The 23,736-nt window shown below is 40.0% G+C and overlaps 1 protein-coding gene across 4 annotated transcripts in view; it reads left to right on the top strand.

Annotated features, from left to right (window-relative positions):
- Positions 1–23,736, top strand: part of TMEM241 (transmembrane protein 241) — a 55,662-nt gene that overhangs the window by 21,991 nt on the left and 9,935 nt on the right. For 2 of the 4 annotated variants that reach the window (XM_066182487.1, XM_066182493.1), the window contains exons 11-13: positions 4,771–4,805; positions 6,069–6,138; positions 8,850–8,943. In XM_066182487.1, coding sequence (XP_066038584.1) covers positions 4,771–4,805; positions 6,069–6,138; positions 8,850–8,943 — 199 coding nt within the window. The remainder of the gene's footprint in view (positions 1–4,770; positions 4,806–6,068; positions 6,139–8,849; positions 8,944–23,736) is intronic. The other 2 variants (XR_010720701.1, XM_066182498.1) reach the window with 1 other exon arrangement.

The raw sequence follows: 23,736 nt of genomic DNA on the forward strand, positions 1-23,736 counted from the left end.
TCTTGGTCCTTTGAAGTCTGTGAACTTGTGTCCAGCAGAGAGCAGGAGTCCCACATTACATGGAAAGTATGATAATTTATTTGGAAGCTTTTGAAAGGGAGAAACTTCTCGCTAAGGAGCTGTGTGGTGCAGTGGTGTATGTATTTTAAACTGTTCTTTTTACAGAAAGCAAACTCACAAACAGTCCAACAATAGATTTATGCAAATTGGAAGATGGCTATTTTCAACATCTGTTTAAGAGCAAAAATTTGTTGTCAAAGTTTTTCCCCAAGAAGAGGCTTAAAGGTCAGCACAGCTTACAAGATGATGGTGCAAAGCAACTTGCTGGAAAACAGGTGGCTTAAGGGAGGTAGCAAACAGAATGCTTATTTGCTTGGTTTGGGTCTGTGTATATCTATATGTTTATGTATCTGTATGTGTATATACTTCTGTGTGTTAGAGAAGCTCAGAATTCATAGCATTTGGCTCTCATCTTGCCTAGGGAAACCAAGCAGTACCATGGACAATGGGAGAAGTGACATCTGAATTCTTTTAGAGTTTTGTTTATACAAAAAAACCAAAATGCTAATGATGTTTGGAAGGGTGTAAAATTTGGCAGAAATTCTCTCCTTGTCTCCTCTATGGTACGTCACCTCCAGTGTCTAATAGGGCTGAAATCCTTCTGGCAGGAGCCACTGGCAGTGTTTGTCTCCATGTGAGACCTCTGCGCACAGTTATCTCAGAGATCACTGCTGCTTCCCAAATCCAGATGAAGATGTTCAGTATGTTTGAGAGCCACGTGGAGCTGTGTAGACACAGCTTACTGCACAGACCTAATTTCTCTAGAAAACAATCAGAGCTACTTTTAAATATCACTGACTAAAGGAATGTTCCCTGAATGAGCACTAACTCCTCACAGGCAGTTCTGGCTCAAAAGAACTGTAGACGTGGATTGTCTCTGTCAGAGGGTGCCCAGCACTTAAGTTTGTGATTTAGAAGGTGTTAAGGTATATGCTGCTTCCTCTTCTCAGGTCTTCTCAAGGAATGTTCTGGCCATAACAGGATCCCAGTTCCACCTCCAGGACAGGACAATTTAATATGTACCGCAGGTCTTGTCTATACAAGCATGATTGTATGATTCCATGATTTATGAAGGCTAATGTGGTATCAGTGCAACTTTCTACTCTTAACACTATTATCAATAGGTCGTTAAAGCTCCTTATTTCTAACCTAGATCAGACAGCTGACATGCAGCTGTGTGGGCACAGCCAGATAGTGTTTAGAATCATCCCATCTTTTAGTTTGGAGAAGATAAGGCCATTGAGTTCATTAACCAAGCACTACCAAGCCCACCACTGAACCTTGTCCCTAAGCACTACATGTCTTAAATACCGCTAAGAATGGTGACTCAGACATTGCCCTGGGTAACCTATTCCAATGCTTGATTCCAAAGCCTTTTAGTGAAGAAATTTTTCCTAATAACTAAGAAAAATACATAGGATTATTGTAATAGAAGCTGTTCAAAGTGTTTCTTAGTTCAGTATGAAAGCACAGTTGTCTTCTACTGCAGTGTACAGACTACCTGCATGGAGCAGATTAAAAGATCTGCCACAAATTACTGGATGTTAGAATCCACCAATATGTTAGAGTATAAATAAATAAATAAACATATATATATATATATATATGTAAGAGAAGGCTCTGTTGGATGCTTCCAGAAGTGCAACTGAAATGAGCAGTTTCCTAACATATGCTGTCCTTACACACCATGCACTGTTTCTTGTTTTAAAATCTGGAACAGTTTGGGTGAAAAGAACACCCTAAGTAAATGTAGATGAATGGGAACTTCCCAGAATCAAACAGATCTGAAGAAATATTTGCTGATGTTGAAAGTCTGGTGTTCTTCTCACTTCATCACTTCCAACACGATTATTCAGTGGCTTTTAAAAAAGGAGCCAGCCCAGGAACAAGTGTAGGAGGGAAAGCAGAGCTGTGCTATGCAGAGAAGGGAGGGGTAATGTTGCTTCTCAGTGCCCAACCCCATCCAGTTCATCCCTCTCCCTTGCGCTTGAGCATCTGGGTCAGGGAGGAAGAGAAGAAGGTCAATGTACTTCCAAGATCCTGCCTCTAATCCTCCAATCCTCTTGATCCCACCCCTTTTTTTATACTGCAGTACTGTATTTCTCTGCACTCTGACTTCTGCATTAATGTTCTACTTTCTAGTGTTTTTTTCTCGTAATCTTACATTTTCTTTTATTCCTTTCTGTTCCCCCACTTTTTATCAAAGGAGAAGCCAGATTTCTCCCCCTTAGCTGATGAGGGATAGCATGAGGGGAGAGGTAGTAGTGCCTGTTTGGCATGTTGAGGGAGACATAAATGTCTTAGAAGCAGGTTGTACCTCCTCCTTTTGGGCTTTCTCCTGTGCTGAGGCAGGTAGAGATATTTTACTTCTTGTGAAGAGCCTGCAAAAAAGTTTCAGTACATCCCAATATCTGTCCCTGTTTGAAATTTGTTCACAAAGGCATACTCACATGGCCTAGCAGACACTGGTGAGGAGAAAACAGATACAGGAGAATTTCAAATGCTGAATAAAGAGCACTGACAAAGGTATGAGGTAAAGACTCTACTCTATGCAGCAAAACTTTATCTGGCTTCTGGAAGAGCTGCTAATCTGTCACTTTTGTGAATTAAAAATGCTAAAGGAGATTTTCTGCAGTAGGCAAGGGCAGCTTTGCCGGCATAAATTACTGTTCTTGCTGACAAAACATCTTTTTAGCCAGAAGGGAAACCATGAGTGACCCAGCCCTCAGTATTGAGTACAGGGGGAAAAAGAGGAGCAGAGAAATCCGGCACAGGGAATTTGGTTTTGCTGCAGCCTCATATCCAGGCTGTCCTGCTAGAACCCTCTGAATCCCTAATCTGGTTTTACAGCATCATCGTGTCTTTTTTACTGATGCTTCATTCAGAGCAGAGCTACAGAGCAGCTGTAATGCCATCTAATCCATTTGCTTTAACCTGCCCTGCACTTCACAATTAAGGTTTTGTTTTCTCCTGTTGTTTTGTTTGGGCCAAAACCTGGGGTGTCTGTTAGGGTTATCAATTCCTCTTGGTTGCAGAAGGAAGTTCCTCTCTGACTATTTCCCAGTCTCAGTGGGTTCTTGTTTAAAATATAATAATTCAAAAAGCAAGTGGAGAAACATGGTTTAGCCCTACTTCCCATCACTGTTGATACAGTTTCACTTGCCCTGTCAGTCTCCTGTTTTCTCTGTTATTCAGTCAAAAGCAGTAGACCTTTGCTTCCTTTTTTCTCTTTACCAGGAAACTGAGGAATTGGGCCTGTTTATTGTGAATTACTCTTGGCATCCCTTTACAGGGAGGGCACCCATGTGTGGAGGGAAGGGGTAGGGCAAATTACCTATTGTAAGTGATCTGCTTTGCCTGGTTGAATACCTTTGTGGCAACATCTTTTTAAAAACATATCTAAATATTGAGAATGTGAAGATACTGTACCATATGATGCATTTCAAAGACTTATGAAATGTGAAGCTCAAACACCTGCCTGTCTGGCCCTCATAAACACTTTCCTCCTTCAGCCTACTGTGTTCCATGGCTGATTTCAGTGACGAGCTTCCCCCCAGAGCTTCCTTGGCTGTGGGATTTCTGTGCTCTTAGTAGTTCCTTTTGCTGCAGGTGACTCTGAATGATGCTGAATTTCACCAAAGCTTGCCAAGGGCAGGTCACCAAGCATGGAAGCTTGGTCATGGAGAGAGCTGGGAGCAGCTGTGAGTGAACAGGTTTAAAAACAGTAGCTGTGTTAACTGGAAAAGGGAGTTAGCCTGGAATGCTTGAGCATTCATAACATTAATGAACGTCTTTTTACCACTGCAAGTGCAGTGCTTGCTGCTTATCAAGAAGCAAACTCTCGCGATGCTATTTTCTTCTTCCACTGACCAGTGGAAGTGTTTGTCATGGATGTATGTTGTTGGTAACTGGAAGAAGCTATAGCTCTACAGATATGCATGATTATCCCATCTCACAGCACTGCAGAATGTAGATGAATGGGAACTTTTCAGAATCAAACAGATCTGTAGTCTGATAGCCTTAGAAGCAATTTGGAAAGAAAAATTTGGAAAAAAAAGAAGAAGAGAAATTTACAAGAAGAATCAGTAACACTAAAAAAGGTGCTATACAACCTATACTGCAAATTCAAAAGGGTGAGGTCTTTGTAAGGCCTCAGAAAACTTAAGTGATAATACTTCAGATAAAGTACTGGTCACAGCTGGTTTTCTTGTTCACTTTTATCTGAAAAGTGTGACATTCTGGCTGGTACTTGGTTTTATTTTCATGCGTTTTTAAACTTGTCTAAATGCAATATTCAGCATAATATGGAACAACCACCATACATTGCAACTTTGGTGGTTTAAAAATGGAACAGTAGGAAAAGCTTCTTTGCTAGGAGGGTAGAGCGGCCCTGGGACAAGTTACCCAGAGTGGTGTGAAATCTCTATGCTGGCAGGTTTTTGAGACAGGCCTTTTTGAGGTAGAACCAGAGGGCATGATCAAATATTTGTGATAGTCCTGCTTCAGGCCAGAAATTTTATTAGGTGACCCTAGACATTCCTTTCCAATCAACTTTTGTTTTCCTTTATTTGATACTTGTGCCTCAGTTATTCTATTTAACTGGAATAAGTTTCACCATGAAAAAACAAACACAAAACCGAATATTTATAGCCTTCAGCCCATGTCATATGTTCTGTAGTACCCAATTAATATATGTATTTTTTTTTTTAGTGTAGTGCTGTTGGCCTCTGCATCGCATCCAGCAGGTAAAGTGGACTGAGTTCTTCGAGTTCTTCTTTTTTTAGGTTTCCATGTTGCTTTTGCTTTCTATGCATGTTTTGAGAGACCAAACCCTTAGGATTTTAGCCCTGAGTATGACCAATAGTACATTATCATGTAGGAAGAGGAGAGAAGGGTATATACCTTGGTGTATGTTGCATATTTCCCGATACCATTCTTAGCTGTCCTTTGCAAACAAGCAGTATGGGACAGACAACAAAGAACAGTTTTTGAGGTGGTGCATGGTAAAGAACAATGATTCCCTATGTCAACATGTCCTTTTCAGAGCAATGTCCCAGCAGTCCATATAGAAGTGAGTTTCCTTCTCTGCATTGTCCTCAGTGCTATGCAGAGTTTTTGTTTTGTTGCTTTCATAACACGGATCCAATTGCTTGGGCCCATGGCAGGATTTGAAGTTGCAGCACATCAGGTGGTAAAAATGGAGAAATTTAATATTTTATGGTGGCTAATATTCCTACCTTCTGATGTGTTCATAATTAGAAGGGTAAAGATGATCATCTGTTGCTTTCATTAGACATTTGTTCAGCCAGAACAGCAAAGAAGGAGGCATTTGAAGAAACGTAAATTCCCCTTTTTTCCTGGTGGTGCAGATTGTGTATATAAGAAACCCCCACCAGGACAGACACACATGTTAAGCAAAACAGTCCTGTATTTCAAAAAGTGGAAAGATGGAGCTTCATGCAAATCTGTAGAGCCTGAGGGTCAGAGAACTCCTGGAATTGCCACGAAGAGCAACCAAGACCCAGGTTCCTAGGAATGCAAGTACTCAAGAGCTCTGCTTAGACCTAGGAGAACTATTTAAACCTCTCAACATGCTCTGTGTTGCAGAGTTCGAATGCCAGAGGGGGAAACAGCCACCATATATCTGTGTTTCCTGTTGTTTCAGTAAGAGCTATCACATGCTGTGTAATAAAAGAAGTGGATATGATACATGTCTGTCCACTGGCAACTGTTGCTTACGCAGGACCTTCTGAATACTGGCAAAGAATACTTTTAGGTATCCCTTTTCCCTTTTTCAAACAAAGGCAAGAACTAGCTAGAAGCAAGGTCAGAAAGAAATCATTAAACACACCAGAAATGTGGAAAGCATCATAAATGAAAAGTCAGCCAGCTGTAAAGGCTCAAAGGAATGTTAAACCAGTAATGTTCATGTAATTGCTGTTGCATTGCTTGTAACCATGGGTAATTTTTTTCCCACCATGTACTGAGTGTATTGCTTTGTCCCTCAGGTGATCTCTTCAGTGCCTTGGATTTTCCATTCCTGTATTTCTATAGGTTTCATAGCAGCTGCTGTGCCAGGTAACCTCTCTATAACAAGTCATGTAGATGTTTTCAAAAGAAGAGATTCAATTGACTTCCAGCCTGTACTCTCAGTTAAAATTTTTGTAGCATGTAAAGCCTTACTTATACTAGTTTCTGCTGCCATAAGCCAGTAGAATTGCAAAGAATAAATCTTTGGATGTCTGTGCATATGCATTTCATGGCATGAAATTCAAATGTGCTGAAAGTATATGTGTGTCCTTGAGTGAGTGCATTCTGATCGTGAGAATTCCCGGTCACCAGTAAAATGATGTTTACCCAATGTAGCAAAGCTTTGATACATAGCATCTCTCAAACACCTCTGAAGTCAGATTAGCCCCTACTTGCTGCTTGCAGCGATTACTAAGTATTAGTCTTCCGCAGTATATGGGTGTCCATGGGTTTATTTGCCTGTACATCTTGTTATTTGGCAGAATGCTGGTTTGGGTAAAAAGGAAAAGCTTTAACAAGTGTTCCATTATTTTCAGTAACAAAACTTCATTGCATATTGGCATAATTCCCACAGGAGAATATAAATATGTTCCCCCTAGATTCTAATTTTTTAAATTAATTTTAAAAATCCTGTCTTTCCCCCAGTCTTTTACCAAATTAAAGTATTTTTAAGACAGCAAAAAAAAAAAAATATATATTTTCATGCTAACTAATGGCAAAAATGTTTCCTGATAACAATTTTCTGACTTGTATATGCATTTTCTGTTGAAAGGGGATATTGAGAATGATTGTTAAGTAATTTCCAATGTACATAGGTTTTCGTTATGTTTTTCAAGTGTGGTCTATCCACACTACAATTGCTCTCAATTAGGAATTCTGTAGGTAGGTGAAATCGATTGTTCTTGAAGGTGAGGTATGTCTGCAGGCACTAATAGATATCTTTCTAGCCCAGATTTTCTTCTCATTCACTTCATTAGAACTTTGCCTCTGTGGTAGCTTTCCACTTCTGTTTCCATGGGCCCACCTTCAGTACATGTGTAGTAGATAGCACTGCACACTACAGGAAGAAGAAAGGAATGGTTAGATGGAGAAACAAACATCTCAATTGTTCTCTTACATTTTATAATCTAGTGTCTTTATAGATATGTGGGATTTGGAGGAAAACCTATGCAATGTAAGGTAAGGGCAATTGATGCAGCTAAATCTACTGCCTCTGCAGAGTGTCTGAAGCATCAGCAGTAAGGTGCAAAGTGCTCAATTTATTTAATGAAATAAATTGGTGTTAATCGTGGCATCAATATTTTAGGGATTATAATTTGCTGTTTCACATTTTTATCTCTTGAGTTGCACTAAATATCTTCAAATCTTCATGACTGAAAGCCCTTCACAGCAGGGCAGAAGATTTGGAATAAACTTAAGCTGTTGGACTCTTAAAAGTATGGGCAATGTTGGTTCATTGAACTCACTCATTTCTCAGAGTGGAATGCTCTACTGCTCAGCACTTAATCCTCTGCAACAAGTTGCTGAGTTTAGGCCTATCTGTTCTCATTGAAGCAGCATCTGCATCCTTGGCTTCAGACTTCACACACATTCTAAAGGATCTTGTGTTATGGCTCAGTGCAAAAATTCCTAATGCCTTCTACTCCTGGGAAGTTATCTTACCCTGCTCTTTGGTGCCTGTATGGACATGCAGCTGAGATGGAACTTGGCCACATGTATTGCACAGGGTACAGCACCTGGCGGATATAGTGAAGCCCAGCACAGAACTTCTGACCTGAGGAGCCACCATTTTCCACCCTTCCTGCTGCTGTAGAGAAGGGACAAACTGCATGGCATCACTATCCAGAACAGCATACCCTCTGTGAATACCAAGGCACTTCTTGCTTCACCACCTGTCTGCTGTGTTGACCCTATCTCCTTTCCCATGCAGCTTCCCACAGCACTTAGTAATTTCTTATGCCTCACAGTAATTTGTGCCTTACATATTTTGAAGTCCCTTTCTGTTGCCTGCTTGCTGGTTTACACTGTTCCACTGGTTCACAACCAGTGAGTTGCACATTTGTCACAAGTGAGACAAAATCCAGAGCCAAGCCTCATAAACTCCATGAAGTCTGGTGAGATGTGGAACAGAATTTCCTTAAGGGTAGTCTTGGTACAGGAGTGCTGGGGACTGCTGTCCTATAAGACTTGAGAATCAAAATTCTGTTAATTGTCAGCAGAAAACTTTGAAGTATCCTGTTCCCAGCACTACTGAACCATCTATTTGTTAGACAGTAGAGATGTATTTGACTTCCTAATTGGAATTTAGGCTTCATGAAGTTTAAACAGCTTGAAAGCTTCAGGCAAAAACTTTCCAGTGGTTATTTTTTTTTCAGTTTGAGGCTCTGTGGAGGTTGAAGTGAGTTAGTTGCCAAATATGTGTGGTTCCTGCTGAAATTAACATTGCTGTTATTCAGAGCCATTTCAGTGCCTGAAGTTAACATTTCACCTCATGTTTTCAATAATCTCTACTTTTCTTATTATGCAAGTGCATTAGAGACCAGCCATAAGAATGTCAGACTTTATTCAGATTCTAGTCACTGACTGAACAAAACCCTAGATGTACTGGGCATAATGTAAGCTTCTTGTCCACTTGGAGCTTTCTTTCTCCAAATGGGATTAACACTGCAGTTCTTCATTAGGAAACCCAAGATGCCTGTAAGAGGTTGTTTAGTTGAAATTAAGAGATTTTATTAACAAGCTTTCCCCATCCCTTGCAGTGGACTGTTGGGATTCTTTCTGATGTTGCACACAGTGAAGCTAAAAAGCAGCACAACCTCAGGGCAATATGCAGCCTGGAGTTTCCTTGCAAAGGTAAGAGAAAGACCTCATAGAAACACAGTGGATCTGTACATCTTCCAGGCGAACTGAGGAATTTCTGCATCTCTCTTGCTATTCCTTCTTGATGCTTCCTTGGACCTGTCTGTGCAACCTGCATGTAGAGCTTAGGCCACAAATATCAGGTGTGTAATATCCCAGGATAATTATCTGAGATGAAACACTGTGTGTAGACTGAGTCTAATGGAACTGGGATGATGATTGCAGCTAAGGATTTGGACTACTGAATCCCAGTAATACAACCCTATACTTTCCAAAGTGTTTTGGAGAATACTCCTTCTGTGAGTATGTGCACCAGCCATTGTTTCCAGTGTGTCTTTCCTGAGCCAAGAGTTACAACTAATTCCCTGAAGTTCAATACCAAAACTATCACTGTTTTTGTTGCAGAAGAGAGCTGAGGATGTCATTTGCCTTGACATTACCAGGGCTTTTGATGGTATGTCCCACAATATTATTATATAGAAATTAGGGTACTACAGTCTGGATGGGCAGACAACTAGATGGGTAAAAAATATGGTTGGAGGATCAGGTTCAGAAGGTAGAAGTTAATGATTCCTGCTCTAACTGGAGTCTTGTGACAATCGGAATGGCACGGGGATCTGTCCTGGGTCCTTTCCTATTTAGCATCTTTATTGAAGAATGAGAAGTAAGAGTGCACTCACATTTCCAAGGCACACCAAATTGGGAGGACCTGTCAATAACACTGGAGGATAGGATTGCCTTCCAGAGGGATGTGGACAGGCTGGAGGAATGGGCCAACAGAAATCTTAGAAAATTCATCAAGGGCAGATGTGAAGCCCTGCACATGGGAAGGAAGAATCGGTGGCAATAATAGAACCTGAGGACTGCACAGTTGGGAAGCAACTCCGTGGGAAAGGACCTGGGAGTTTGGTAGACAGCAAGGAGGAAATGATGCAGCAGTGTGCCCTAGCAGCTAAAAAACCCCAAAGTGTCCTGGGCTGTACTTATAATAGGATATACAATAAATTCGTGGTAGTGATCATGACCCTCTCCTCAGTACTTGTTAGTCAACATCTGGAATAGGGAGCTTTGTTTTAGGCACCTTAGTACAGGGAAGATACTGATAAACTGGAAGGAGTTTGGCAGAGGGTTGCCAGGATAGTCAGGGGACTGGATCACTTGCATTTTGGGGAGTAGCTGCTGGACCAACCTTGCTCAGCCTGGAAGAGGGTCCTCTTTGGGAGCACCTAAGAAAGAGCAGCCACGCAGTAGCTATGGAGAAACCATCCAAAAGACAGATCCAGGCTATTCACAGTGCTGTGTAGGGGTGTACAGTAAACAAAGAGGTTCTGATTAGGTACAAGGGAAATTTTTTTCACCCCAAAGACAAGTCAGGCAAGGGCAGAGGTTGCCCAGGGAGGCTGTGCTGCTTCCGTCTTTGAAGGTTTACAAGACCTGACTGGATAAAGCCCTTAGCAATCCAGTCTGACCTCCTGAGGTCCATTCCTTTTGGAATTATCCTATGATCTGTGGATCTGAGGTCTGGCTGTACATGATTTAAGATATTAACAACTCAGTTTGTAAATTCTCTGTGGTGAATGCAGTCAAAAGAGTGTGTCAGACTCCTTTTCCCTGGTTAGATTTTACTTAGTTTTGTCACTTTCAGCTAGGTTGTCTTGAAAACCACAACCTTCCGATGTGGTTTGTGATCTCACCTTTCCTACTGCAGTGAATGAAATTGTTACATTATCAACCCCCCCTCCCCCACAAACCATAGATTTGCATAATATGCTTCTCTAGAAACTGTAGTCAAATGAGTCTGTTTTTTCTGGGGATAACTAGAGTGAAGTGATATGACTTGGTTTGTGCTTTGCAAGCTGTTCCCCACTGTACAAGTCACATGGCGTTTCTCACTAGTTTGAAGTTCTTCCAAACATTCTGACTGTTCAGATTTTAGCACCTTAGCTTTCTTCTTGCTCCTTGGTAGCAAAGCCAACTGATCTAAAACTTGCTCTTGAGTATTTTTGGTTTTGTTTTTGTTTTTTTGGTTTTGGCAGGTTTTTTTGGTGGTAGGGTGGTTTGTTTCTTTGTTGTCACTGGGATTTTTTTCTGTTGGGTTTTTTTTTATTTTGGGGACGGTTATTTTTTGGTTTGTTTTGGTGTTTTTTGTTGGTTGTTGGGGGCTTTTTTGTTGGTTTTTGTTTAATATTCTGGGTTGGAGATTGGAATAGCTGGCTCTGCTAATAGGTGTTGTGAATGAGGGTAAATGGTTTTACATGTGGTATTTGTGACCTATTGGAAAAAAATGCAGGCAAAGTTGTGTTGTGAAATATATTTTAAGCAGATTTGTGTCCATCCCAGCTGAAGTGGATCAGAGCCATAAAGTCTGGACTGGATCAAAGTTTTCCCGTAGTTCAAGTGTTTCTAGATCTGTGGGGGTTTGGCCACCTCTAGACATAAGTGATACAAAATTTGTTCTAGCCACCACTGTCAATGAAATTATATGCCTTCATAGCAATTAAAAATTTGTCCTTGTGTCACTGGGAGAATTTCTGTTCTTCAGCCTTAAAAGTGTGTGCTTTTTAGTGGACATGGTTTAATTATCTTGCTTGGAAGGTTTTTGTAACAGCAATTTGTCCTTTTCCTGTTGTAGCTTCTAACCCAGTGCTCAAATTATATGTCTTATCTTGAGTTTGAAGAGGGCAATAATAATGAAGACATGAGATCTGTGTGTAGCACTAAAAAATTTATCAGCACTAGCAGTTTCCCTAATGTCTTCCACTAGTGTTTTAAAGCTTGCTATGTGACTTATTTTAGGGTTGTACCATACCCATCTAAGGATGAATGAGGAGCATGGAGGAACTGCTGCTCCAAGTACTGAAATGCAGCTGATTTGGGGTTAGAAATCAGTGAATGCTTGAAAAGTTTGGAAGCACCATACTGTCGGTGTTAGAACAAGGATCAAAGCAGAGACAGACACAGACAGGCAGAAAGCAAGAGTTGAACTGGAGCTTGCCTTAAGAGTAGGGTTGATCTACCAGCTCCCAAAAAACTCTCGCAAGGAACTGTGTATCTACAAGGAACTATTAATTTATGTACTGTGGAGTTAAGATTTGAGTTCCATCTGTCAGATCAATACTACATTCTGCAGGTGTTTGAAAATGTTAAAACTACATACTGATCCAGCTCATTGCTCAGGGTATAAGGGCTGTGTCAGTCACATCTTAAATCATCGTAAGTGCAGAAAAGCAGCATTTAACTAGCACTGTAAAAATTTGTTTAAGTCTAAGTGTCTGGCTCCCTTTAAAAAAAAAAAATGAAAAGGAAGGAAGTTAATGTGGATAAAGCATAAAGATAGAAAGTATTTGTATCTGGACTTGCAGAATGGGATCCAGTGAAAAAAAAAAAATAAACCGCCTCTGGTCACAACAACAGCTTTGCGTTCCCACATGAGCATTTTTCTTGGATTGAGTAGTGCCCTAGATCATCCTCTTAATCTCTCAGACTGACTGGAGTTTTCACCAGCAGTTGGGAAGGAGCAGCGTTTGAGGTCAGAATATGTTTATCTTGCAAATGAGCCAAGAAAGGAGAATGCTGTAGTCCTCAGACAGCAGCACGGGCCTCTAGGGAGGTGCAGAGAATCGGAAAATCTGTTTTCCATTTGGATGCTTTGTACCTATGTGACGGATGAGCTGGGGCTGAGATCGTTGTCACAGCTTCATTTCCAATAAATTAACCATGAGATCTGATCGGCTTGGGTTTGCACATCCGAGCACACATTCTTTGTGAAGCCCACATATTTGGCCTCCCTGCTCTCTAATTTTTCATTCACTTAAAAACTGGAGCTGGGTTGTAACTTGCTGTTATGATCTTTACTTTGGCTGCAGCAACTTAATCAATGCATGAGGGTTTTAAATTCTTCCCTGTAATGATTTCTGACAGCTTTCATGTCAGAGCATTGCTTTGTACAGAGTCAGATAAAGCACAAGTTTCATTTGTGTACAAAGTCCTGTGTGATAATTATAGTGAAAAATGCTCTCTGCACTTTTTCTGTGAAAGCAGATAGTGTATGTGTTAGTCATATCTGTACACATTCCTGAGAAATGCAAAAAAAAAAAAAAATCAGTGATCTGTATAAGAAAATGTTTTTAAGAAGTCCAAGCAATATGAAATGCTTTGTCATAACCTTGCACAGATTTAATCCCCAGAAGAGCAAGGATTTGAAGCTGTACTGAGATTTCTTGTTTTAATTTGGACTGTGCTAGTATCATGGGTCATGTACTGGAAAGAAAAAACTGGAGATGCTCATATATACAGACAGAAGCATCTGGTGAGAATGCTAATGAGCTCTAACAGTGCTGTCAGTGAATTTGTTTTGATTAAGGTTACCAATCTATGTCTGGTGATGAAGCCTGTTAGGGTCTCTAAAAGTTAAGCAGCAGAAATAATTTAAATCATTAATAGAATGGAAAAATGGAACAAGATACTGGGTACTTCTGAATTCATATTCCCATATCATGTTTAGTGTTATCCTAACAAACTTGTAGTAGGGAATTCAGCTTGTTTCCAGGAGGAACCTATTGAAGCAGCTTGTTGTAACAGACAGAACAAATGGGAAGGTCAGTGGATTTTCAATTCTCTTTTTCTTCCTCCCTCACCTGAAGAAAGTAAATTGAATAACTGAAATTAAGTTGCATTGAGGTTTACTGATTTTCCTATGCATGGGTTGGAATGAAATACAGAATAATTGGATCAGGAGTATGCAACTATTTTCTATATAAACATCCCAGGCACTATTATGTAACCTATAATTTATCTGAACAGTGTTGGAGGCTCCCTAATACATAAAAGCATTCTCTGACAGCTGCTTTGGTTCCTTGTTTGTTAACTTGAGATGTGTATGCCCCAGGTCATCCTGTGTTTAGTGCTGGCTGCCAGACATTACGAAAGCAGCTTTGCAGGAGTGTCTGAAAGCATCTCTTATCTGTGGGTTCTGTGTACTAACTGTACTTATACCCCAGCAGGTTTAGTCTTCCCCCCCCCAATATATAGTGGCTGTTCAGAATCCCTCCTGCTATTCAGAATGACTCCTATAGTCTTGGATTTTATATTTTGTGTCTGTGGTTTTGCTTCTTTGCTCCCCATGGTGTCTTGAAGAGAATGGATAGACTAGATCTCTCTTCATGTCAGTGCAAAAATAATTGATGATATCCATCCTAATGGTTGGAAAAGTACTGATGTTTTTATTAAAGCAGAAATTCTCTTTTTTCTGCTTCTCATAAAATGGCGAGGCCACAACTGCAGGTCATCTGGGGCTTCTAGCCTTCTTATACTCACTGCACCAGTCATCACATACAGCATTTCACATGAGGATTTTATCTGCTGTAATTCCAGGGGCAAACCAACCAAGAGAAATAAAAAAGAATTCATGCTTTTCCACATTGTTGCAATCTTAAAACCCCTGCCAAAACATGTGCTTCAATTTGTATACATCTTAATTCCTCTCTCACTGCTGCTTAGCATGCAAGTGCTAGAAAACACTCCGCTGGGGGCTATTTACTTGCAGGAAATTTATAAGAGTCCTACCATGGGTACCTTCTGAACTAAATGTCTCTCCCTTGTTCTTCTCTGCCTTAATGGAACAGGATTCTGGAATTTAAAAATCTGTTTAAAAAATTTATATGTATGTCATAACCAGAACAAGAATGTATTTGGTTTTCTGGCAATTGCTCACTTGGTTATATTGTAGACTGAAGTAGTGTCTTCTTTGCATGCTACTGGCTCAGGCAAAAGTGACAGTGAGATTGTTGGCTGGAAATTCCATTGCCTTCTTGGCTTGGACCTCATAAAGCTTTAGGCAAAAATGTCATAAACTCCCATTGAAGTTCCATAAACACAGTGCATTTTCCTGCAGCAAAGATCCTGCACTTTGTGCAAGACTGTCTCAAGATCTCTGCTCACCCAACCTGGAAAAACTGTGCAGCCGCAAGCCAAAACCCTGGGAGAGAGGGAGAATTGTGTCCTAGGCCCATCTGGACTCTACTGGTAGGAGCTCTTTTTGGCAGCAGTGTGGTTAGAAGTACATCTCTAATCTGAGAGAGGGAGGTTTTGTGACCCTGAAGTTTTCAAGGATTGCAAAAAGTGGTTCATAAAAGTAGAAGTGAACTTGCTTCATCTACACACCTTGTCCACCGTCATGCATGTGGATGTGTACACATATATGGATAAAGATGATTAAAAATTGTAAAAATCCTTATTGCTTTGTGATTGGTCCTCACTGTATGAAATATGTACATTTATTCTTGCTACACATAGTTGATTCCTGTGAGTCACCACGGGGACTATGCAAATACCTTGGAAAAGAAAATGTGTTTCTAAGTTGAGCTTCAAGCAGAGAAGGCAATCAGTGTGAACTTCGCTGCATTGTAAGGGTCTCTAAAAAAGACTAGGTGTTGAAACCTTAAAAATACAGGTTTTTGGGTAGTTTCCATGGAGACAGCTTCATGGTTATATTGTAGCAGCCAAGCTAATTACACCATATAATTGCTGGGGAGACATCAGTCTCCATAACAACCTCATTGTATGCTAGGTGGCCACTAAGCTAAGTGACACAGGCTCCCTGGGGCACTGTTGCAATTTAAGGAAGCTGTCTGGTAAGAACAGCTGAGACTTGTTGGAGATTTTGAATTGCCAGGTAATGGAAGATTTTAATATTGTGAGGGTAGTGTAAATGTCTACAATTGTGTATCCACTGAAGAAGCCAGCTACACAGCTTTTGGGTGTGACATGGTCACACAAAGTTGTGTGTTGTGACTTGGGGTATTGCAGCACAATTTTCAGCTGTGCTTAATATAATAAATCCAGTCTCAGCAGACATTAACTTTGAGCCCTAAGAGGTGCTCCAAAATAGTTTGTTTCCTTTTGTCTATTATGATATGCATTTGAAGTGTGTGTTCGGTACTGACATGTTGTTTAATGTAAAGCTAAAGGCAGAACCGTCAGCTTGGAGTATGTCTTTGGAAGATAATTTTTCATTCCTAGCCTTGACAAACCATCTCTATATGCTTGACAGTACAAAACTAGAGTTCAAAAGTAAATTCTTTTTCAAATCTTGCAGAATTTTAAATTGCAGAGAATGCAGGTTTATTTGTTCCTTTGCATAATAGATTCCTATTCTCCCATGTTTTTATTTAGTCTCCTGGAGTTACTAGCATATGGAGAGCTGAGGCTGGGAGATGAATCATTATTGTGACAAAGAGAAGTCGAAAGAATGAGAACTGCTTTGGAAGTCATTTCCGTTGCTAATGCACTGATGTAAATGCCAAAATTACATGGGAGAACTGTGCACTCTGTAACATGCTAATGTAGAACTCTCCAAAGCTAGCTAAAGCTGGGCTGCTAGAAACAAGAAAGATATAGGCACATTCTTCTGCTTTGCTGGTTCTCTGTTCTTTTCAGAATGTCCCCTGTTGATTTTTAAATACCTTCATGGGAGAAATGTCTCCAGGCTGTCACACAGATCTTGAGCCTTGACCTTTATGACAGGCACTGGGTGTCCCACTTCAGGTGGCTTCCTTCAGAAACTTCAGCTGCTGCTCTCTGAAGCAGGTCTCCGTGTCTTTCTTTTGCTCCCCAACTCAAAACAACTCTTTGCCAAACCTCAAGTGCATTCATTTCTCAGTCCAACTCTGTACACCTGTTTAAGGAATTAGATTTTGACTTTCAATAGAAGTCAGCAAACAGCCATAGAGCTCTAGGGAAGGCAGACGAAATGAGTTATGTTCTGTTCCTGAAATATGTGGTACTCAGGGAAGTCACATAGGTTTCAGTCAATCTCAGGAGATGACTCTGGGCTGTTCTTGACCTACACGCAGCCAGCATGGAGAGGAAGAGGACAGAGTCCAGCTTTCTCTCTATGCATGTTGCTGTGGATGGTTGTTCTAAGGGACCAGAAAGGAATGGGTCTGCCTTGCAGATTCCCCAACTCTTTTCAAAGGAAATGGGAGGCCAAGAGTATAGTCACCTATAGTCACTTCTGTCACTGTCATCCCATGCATGGGATACACAGAGACTGCTGAGGCCCACAGTGTGTAACCTTGTGACATTGCTCATAAAAAGCATTGCTCAAAATTGATCAGATGTATAAATGTTTTTAAAAAAACATTTTTTCAAGTATCACATTTTTTTAAGTTTCTGATGGAATATTTTGACCTTTTGTAACAATTAATGGTTAGAAAGCCCTGGAAAGGCTGTCATTTTTAAATGGAAAAATAAAACCTTAAAGAAAACCAATTCTTCTTTGTAGTCCTCAGCATAATAATAGTAATAATAGCTTGTCACTTTCTTTCCATTACATCATTACTAAAACAGTATAAACACAACCAAAGAATGGCAACACAGAGACTGTGCCTCTGTTATTATTGTTGGGTAGTATGGAAAGGGATCATTAGGGAGATTTAGTTATCATCTCTGGGAATTGTTTGTTTATGAATTAGGTTTTCCCAAAGGAGCTGTGAGATGGGAAATACAATAGGAAATGGACTTTATACATGCATATAAATACCAAAACTGTAAGTGTCATCTGGGAGAGAGGTTGATGGAAACTTGCTATTTTTACTAACAGATTTTTTTAAAAAAACTTTGATTACGCATTCCAAAGTTTCCTATGCTATTTTGATACTGCTGATATCCTCCACAGACTTCTGAATTAGTCATGACAGAAAAATGTTTTACATCTGATAATGTTGACAAGGAACATAGGCACTTCAGGTGTGTCTATAGATTTTAACAAAGGAAAATTGCATTGCATTTCTTTTCGCTAAAATATTCCCCTTAAGCTGGGCATCCTCATTGGTTCTCACAGTCCACTTGAACCCTTTCAGCAGCATTTGGGCTTTCCCTGCATAAGAAAAGCAGCATGCACAAGGTCTGTTCTCTTATAGCAGTGACACTGGAGGCAAGGAGGGATTTGAAGATGCACTCAAGAAATGCACAGATCTTGAGCTGACAACAGCCTCAGTCTGCAGTGTTTAGGATGAGACCTTCTGGCAATCTAGCATGGAAAGAGGAATCTCCGAGTATGTGTGCATAATCCCACTCAACACCCCCCACAAAGGCAAAGGGCTCCAGATGTGATCAGTCTTGGGCTTGTCCTCTTCTGTGTCTTTGGGCGTTATGGCAGTGGCTTCAAGAGTGCACTTCAGCTGTGTGGGTGTTGACTTGCCTGAGGCCTATGTGGAAAAGAAAATTTGTTGTTGGATTCCCAGGTTGCTCAGAGGGCATTTACTGTTCTCAGGCTTCTGGTCTGTGTTGTGAAGGTATTATCTAGTGTACATGCTGGTACCAGCTTTTTCTTTTCTCCTGCATGCCAGCTAAGCTGCTGCTATGGAGGTCATGGTTCACCTCTGAGGAGTTTGAAGTGCATTCTCTTCTGCAAGGCAGTTAGAGTAACCATTCCTGATTGATGCCCACTCATGTGCATCCAGTACTTGGGAAGAAGATAGGCATAGGCAGATGCTGAGCTCATTCCTTCCCAAGGAGCCAGCTCCTTTCTTGCCAGATATACACAGCAAGCTGTCAGTTTGGCTGTTAAATTCACCACTTAAATGTGACAACGAAAATCATGGTTGTTTTATCTGAGTTACCTTCATAATCTCATGAGATGAAGAATAACTTGGAATGCCAGAAGGCTAGCTCTTGCTGAGCTTAACATAAAATGAAGGTATTTTATTGTGGTATTTTGTGGCAGCAGAGGGTTAGTACAGCTGACTGCTGCCCAAAACTGAAAATCAATACTTCTCTAAACAGATAGAAAAAGTAATTGTTTTATGCAGTGCACCATATTTCTGGTCAGTAAAATTCAGTGTCTCGAAGAGAAGATAATACTGAGACTGAGTAAAAGTGAAGAGAGGTATATATTTTTACAGGTTTGGATCTGCTTGAAAGATTCCAGGGACTGAACAATTTCAGCAGTAGTATACATTATATGGATTTTTTTCTAGGACAAAAAAGGAAAGATTAATATACTGCATGCCATGAGATGTAACTTTTGTATCAACTAAGTCAAGATACAAATACCTCCTTTTCTCTGATGTGCACATTGATGCCAGGCTTGCTGCGTTAGGGGAGGATCATAAATTCTCCCAAATTCTCTGCCATAATCCAATACTTGATTAAACCTTATCTTAGTCCAATCCAGTTTTTGCCTGTGGTCCTAGTTGGTAGAACACTTTACAGTTGTTTTTGTTGCTGTTGAAATGCTTATTCCATTGCAGAAGTATTTAATAATTCATAAAATATGAACAAGATGATGAATCATATTGCCCAGTCAGCTTCTGAACTTAGAGGTTTCAGGGGAGAGGCTAAATGTCAGAAGCCATTTAAGGCCTTTGCAGTAATGAGGCAGCATATAAGCAAAAGAGAAACCTTGACAGGCTGAAAAGATACAGGAAAAGTACAGTTAAGCATTATAATGCATGAAACATCTACAGGAAGGAGGGGGTGTTGGGTCTTAAGTTTGGTGAAATAGCAAGAATAGGCAAAATGCTTCTCAGCAAATTCAAAGAAAATTGAATTTATTTGGTATAAAGAAGCCTTCTTGTATCCCCTGTTAAATGACTTCAGTTGTCCTCACTTGACAGAGCTTCAGCTGAGTGGATTGTGCCTCTTGTTTGCAGAACTGACCTGAACAGATGCTGTTAGGCTGGTGCATGTGCACACTCCTGTTTGAATCATGATTGGTTGTGTTTCCATATCAGCAAAGCACGCTTAGGGACAGTGATTACAAGGATTGTGCGGACTGTTCTCTTTGTGTCCTTTGAACTGGAACTCTGAAAGTCATAATAGTGTCTGGATTTTACAGATGGGCACATTTAAGAGAAATATTTAAAATATGAGCAGAGGTACTGTCAAAGATGGGTTCCGTACTACAGCTACTTTATAGGCTGAAGACTGGTGTCACTGCTTGAGCTCTTAGTCTTAGAAGGGGAAATGGATGTTTTGGCCATTATCTCCAATAGTAGAAGGCAAATGATTCTTCTTTTTGCTTTGTCTTTGATCAGAAAGTCTGATCTTTATGTCTGAATGAATGAAGGTAGTGTGAAGGGGCTATTTGATGTTCAGAAAGAAAGCTCTACCATAATTTTCAACCCAATGTGGTATTTTCCAAGGGGCAAAGAGTTTTGATTTTCTTTAAATGTCTCAGGCTTTTTGAGGAAAGCAGAATAAATTCTAATGTGCTTGTAATAGTTCAGTCCTATCTCTTCAGTCATGTGTATTTATGTATTTCTGTGGTGTGTATATACATAGTACAGGTTTTTATATAAATGCATATATAGATACATTTATACATTGATAGATGTAGGTCTTGCTGGAAAAGAAAAATCTTGTCTTGCCTTGTTCCTCTTTGATCATTGTAAATGTGACTGCAATATCCCATTTCTCATAAGAGAATTTTCTTACATAGATTCTATTAATTATACTCCCTAATCCACATATCCTTCTTTCCTTACTATACTTTAACATTGTAAGATGTTTCTTCAACATAAAATAATCATCTTATCTTTGTGGTGGCTGTTGTAAAGTTTAAAAAAGGGAGCTACAGTGGAGAGACAAGAAAATTAGGGCCAAGAGTGAAAATGGCTATCTGTGAGCTATACTTAAAGTCTCGGTATGGCTGAGAGCTGTAAGACAGGTGCCACGTACCTCGAAGAGGTGAAGGCAGAGTATCCTCTAGAAGTGATTCAAAGGCAAGAAATTAAACCTTAATGGTTCATTTTCTCCTGCAGCCAAACTGCTGATGAGATGCATATGGTGCAAGCACAATAGCTTGGCCACTTCTTTGTTATATGGAATTAAAAAATGATGAAGTTACACAGCAGTTCAGCAGTATTTTTGATATTCACATGGTGCTCAGGGTTAAAAGCTAGTTACTGTAGCATATTAATCTGAAAGGACTGTACACTTATCATGTATTAATCTGGTGAAACAGGATGCTCAATGACTTTAAGGAAGCTTTAAGGATGCAACCACCTGTTGGTCCCACCTTGCACTTGCAGGATCAGCATCATGGTTATATTGGTCATCAAATCCTGGAAACAAAAGGAACTTACAGAAAACAACACTGAAAAAAATCTTCATAAATGTGATAGAAAGTAGAGGTTGCATACCTAGTTCTTTAAATACTGGAACTGCAAATAGGTACCTAGCCACAGAAATGCAGAGGATTATCTTCCCTCTAAACACGTATTAGGACTAATTAAGAAATCTACTTTCTCATAGCAGTCAAAAAGCTAATATATAGAAATAGTCATCTGCAGTACAAAGATTATTGGTTTAGGTATTTGTAATGTACAAAAGAAAAACCATCCTATAATATCTGATGATTTTTCTAGAGGCAAGCACTTGTCCTGCTTTTGTTGTGAAAATATTTTTTAAGGCAAGTTGCTGATTGTGTGTCATTTGATCTACCCTCTGCCTCTGTTTTTAGTATGTTCTATATCTTAAACATAACATGTAGGTGATTTAAACTTTGTAAGAATCTGTTGCTATGAAAAACAAATAGACTCCTTTACACTAGAACTAAGTTTTATCATTGTTAGACATTTGACTTCTAAGGCATGTTGAAACTCTGGCTGCTTTTGAGTCACAATACATGGACTTAATTGTGTTCTTAAGCCCTAGAATTTACTATCATTGCTTTTATAATGCTAAAAAACACATAATAAGAAGGAAGATAAAATATAAAGAAAAGGCAGAAGAGAGTCACCAAAACCTCCTTTGAGAAAAAAGGTGCTTTAGAGAAGATGGAGATGAGTGCAGGCATTTAGGCAAATATGAAACAAACGTTCTCAAAGAAATTTACAGCAGCTGAAAAAACTTCTGTGTGGCTGGATCAAAGCTGTGTGGATCATGAAGTTACTGACTGTCACTGTTGCCATGGTGCCACTGTTGTCATGGTGCCAGCATCACTGGCTTGTCCTCTAAGGAACAGCTTGTATTTCAGAAGGGTTAAAGGGTTTTCTTCCTTCAGAAGAGCAGAGCAGAGTCCCTCCTATGAGCAATGTGCACCTAAGTGTGCTGTAAGGCACAAACTGCTTGCGTTGTCTGCTGATTTCATAGACTGACAGTCTCCAGTTAAGTCTCTCAGGGGATGAAATCCTTCATCACGTATCTGCACTTCAGTCAGGCTGAGGGTAACCCTGCAGACGTGCTTGAGTTTGCGTTAAACTAGCGGGCAGAATTGAGAGTGAAGCCTGTTTTGCTTTCCCCTTTCCTCTAATCTATTTCACTTTGAATGTTTTCTTTCCCTTGTTTGGGCTCCTCAGCTTTTCAGGCAGGATCATGGTGTTGCTGTTTCTTTTGGGAAGAGCCATTATTTCAGAGGTTCAAGGTTAAAGCTTCGTTACCTTTCCTGGGAAAAAGTTGTGTGGCTGATTGAAACTCTTCCTTGTCAGTGGATTTATTAGTAGTGCTCCTTCAGAGGCTGCATTATCACCTGAAGCCCTTATATTAAGCAGCAAATTTTGTCTTGCTTTTTGATTGGTAACAACAGACCCTCAGAACAAAGTTGAAAAGTCTCGGACTTTGTTTCATTGTATTGATTAATACAACTAAATGAACATCTAGGGAGAGGAGGCTTTAAAGAAGAGTTGGTCAGAGGAATTTTGCCTGAATTTGCTGTATCTTTTTAAACCAGAGATCGACTTGGTATTGTAAAAACAGTTTGTGAAGAGCCTTTGAGCTTCTAATGATTTCACTGAAAGTTTTGTCATTGCAATAGGCAATATAATTGAAAGCTTCCAGGGAAGTTTTTATTTCTGTGGTAGATCATCCCCAACGCTGAACTAAAATTAAGTAGCGAATGCTACTTGGATTTTGGTCTGTTTCTGCATGCAGGATTCATTCAGTTGCTTAATTCTGCTCACAATGGAGAACAGCTTCTGTGCACAGTATCTGCAGCTCTTAATGGTGCTTTATTCTGTTTGATGACTATAGGACAAAATAGGGGTTATTTTCTACACACTTTGTTTGTATTTGTTTTTTTCCCTGCCCTAATTGCCAGCAATCCAGTCAGACTTGACATTAGTTCTAGTCTCATCCTGTCTTTCTTGTGAGGGAGATATGTACCATGTTTGTCATCTTTACCAGGGATTTTTGCTGCCAACTAATGGCAGATTTCCAGTGACAGTACCAGCCTTGCACAATCAGTGAGCTTACAGGTGGTCATTGGTGCCTCTCCTTGATCACTGCTGACTTTCTGCAGTTTAAAACCTCACAGTCAGCACCTGCTCTATAAAAATCTCTCAGGTCTGGGTTATTTGGAAAAGACTTGTCAGTACATGCTGGACCAGTTCAGTCAAGGTTTGGATAGTGGAGAGCCCAGTCCCTCAGTGTTCTTCCATGCATTTGGCTGTCTCAGTCAATGCCTTCATCTGTTCATCTTGTTCTGTAGCTGCTGGATGTCTGTGAATGAAAGTATTCTTGCTGAGGTGTAGAGAATTTACCCATCTGGCAGTGTCGTCTTAAATTTGGATGAAGAAAAGCAGAGAAGACCTAGATGGAAGTGGTTTGTAGACCGTCTGAGGTGGAAAATGTATGTAAACAAAGAGAAATGGTATTAAAAGCTTAGAAAATGAATGTGAATTAATGAATACAGAGGATGGCATTAAAATATTAGTTCCTCTTTTTTCTATTCGGAAGACTTCAGGGGTTTTTTGACATATTTGCTTTCCTGGCATAATATTTTGTGTGCACATGTTACATATGCTTACTCTGAAGTAAACATATGTACAAAAGAGATGTAGCTCT

This window comes from Chamaea fasciata, unplaced genomic scaffold (assembly GCF_029207755.1).
Source record: "Chamaea fasciata isolate MVZ Bird 193981 ecotype frontalis unplaced genomic scaffold, bChaFas1.0.hap1 SCAF_1, whole genome shotgun sequence".
Classification (NCBI taxonomy): Eukaryota; Metazoa; Chordata; class Aves; order Passeriformes; family Sylviidae; genus Chamaea; species Chamaea fasciata.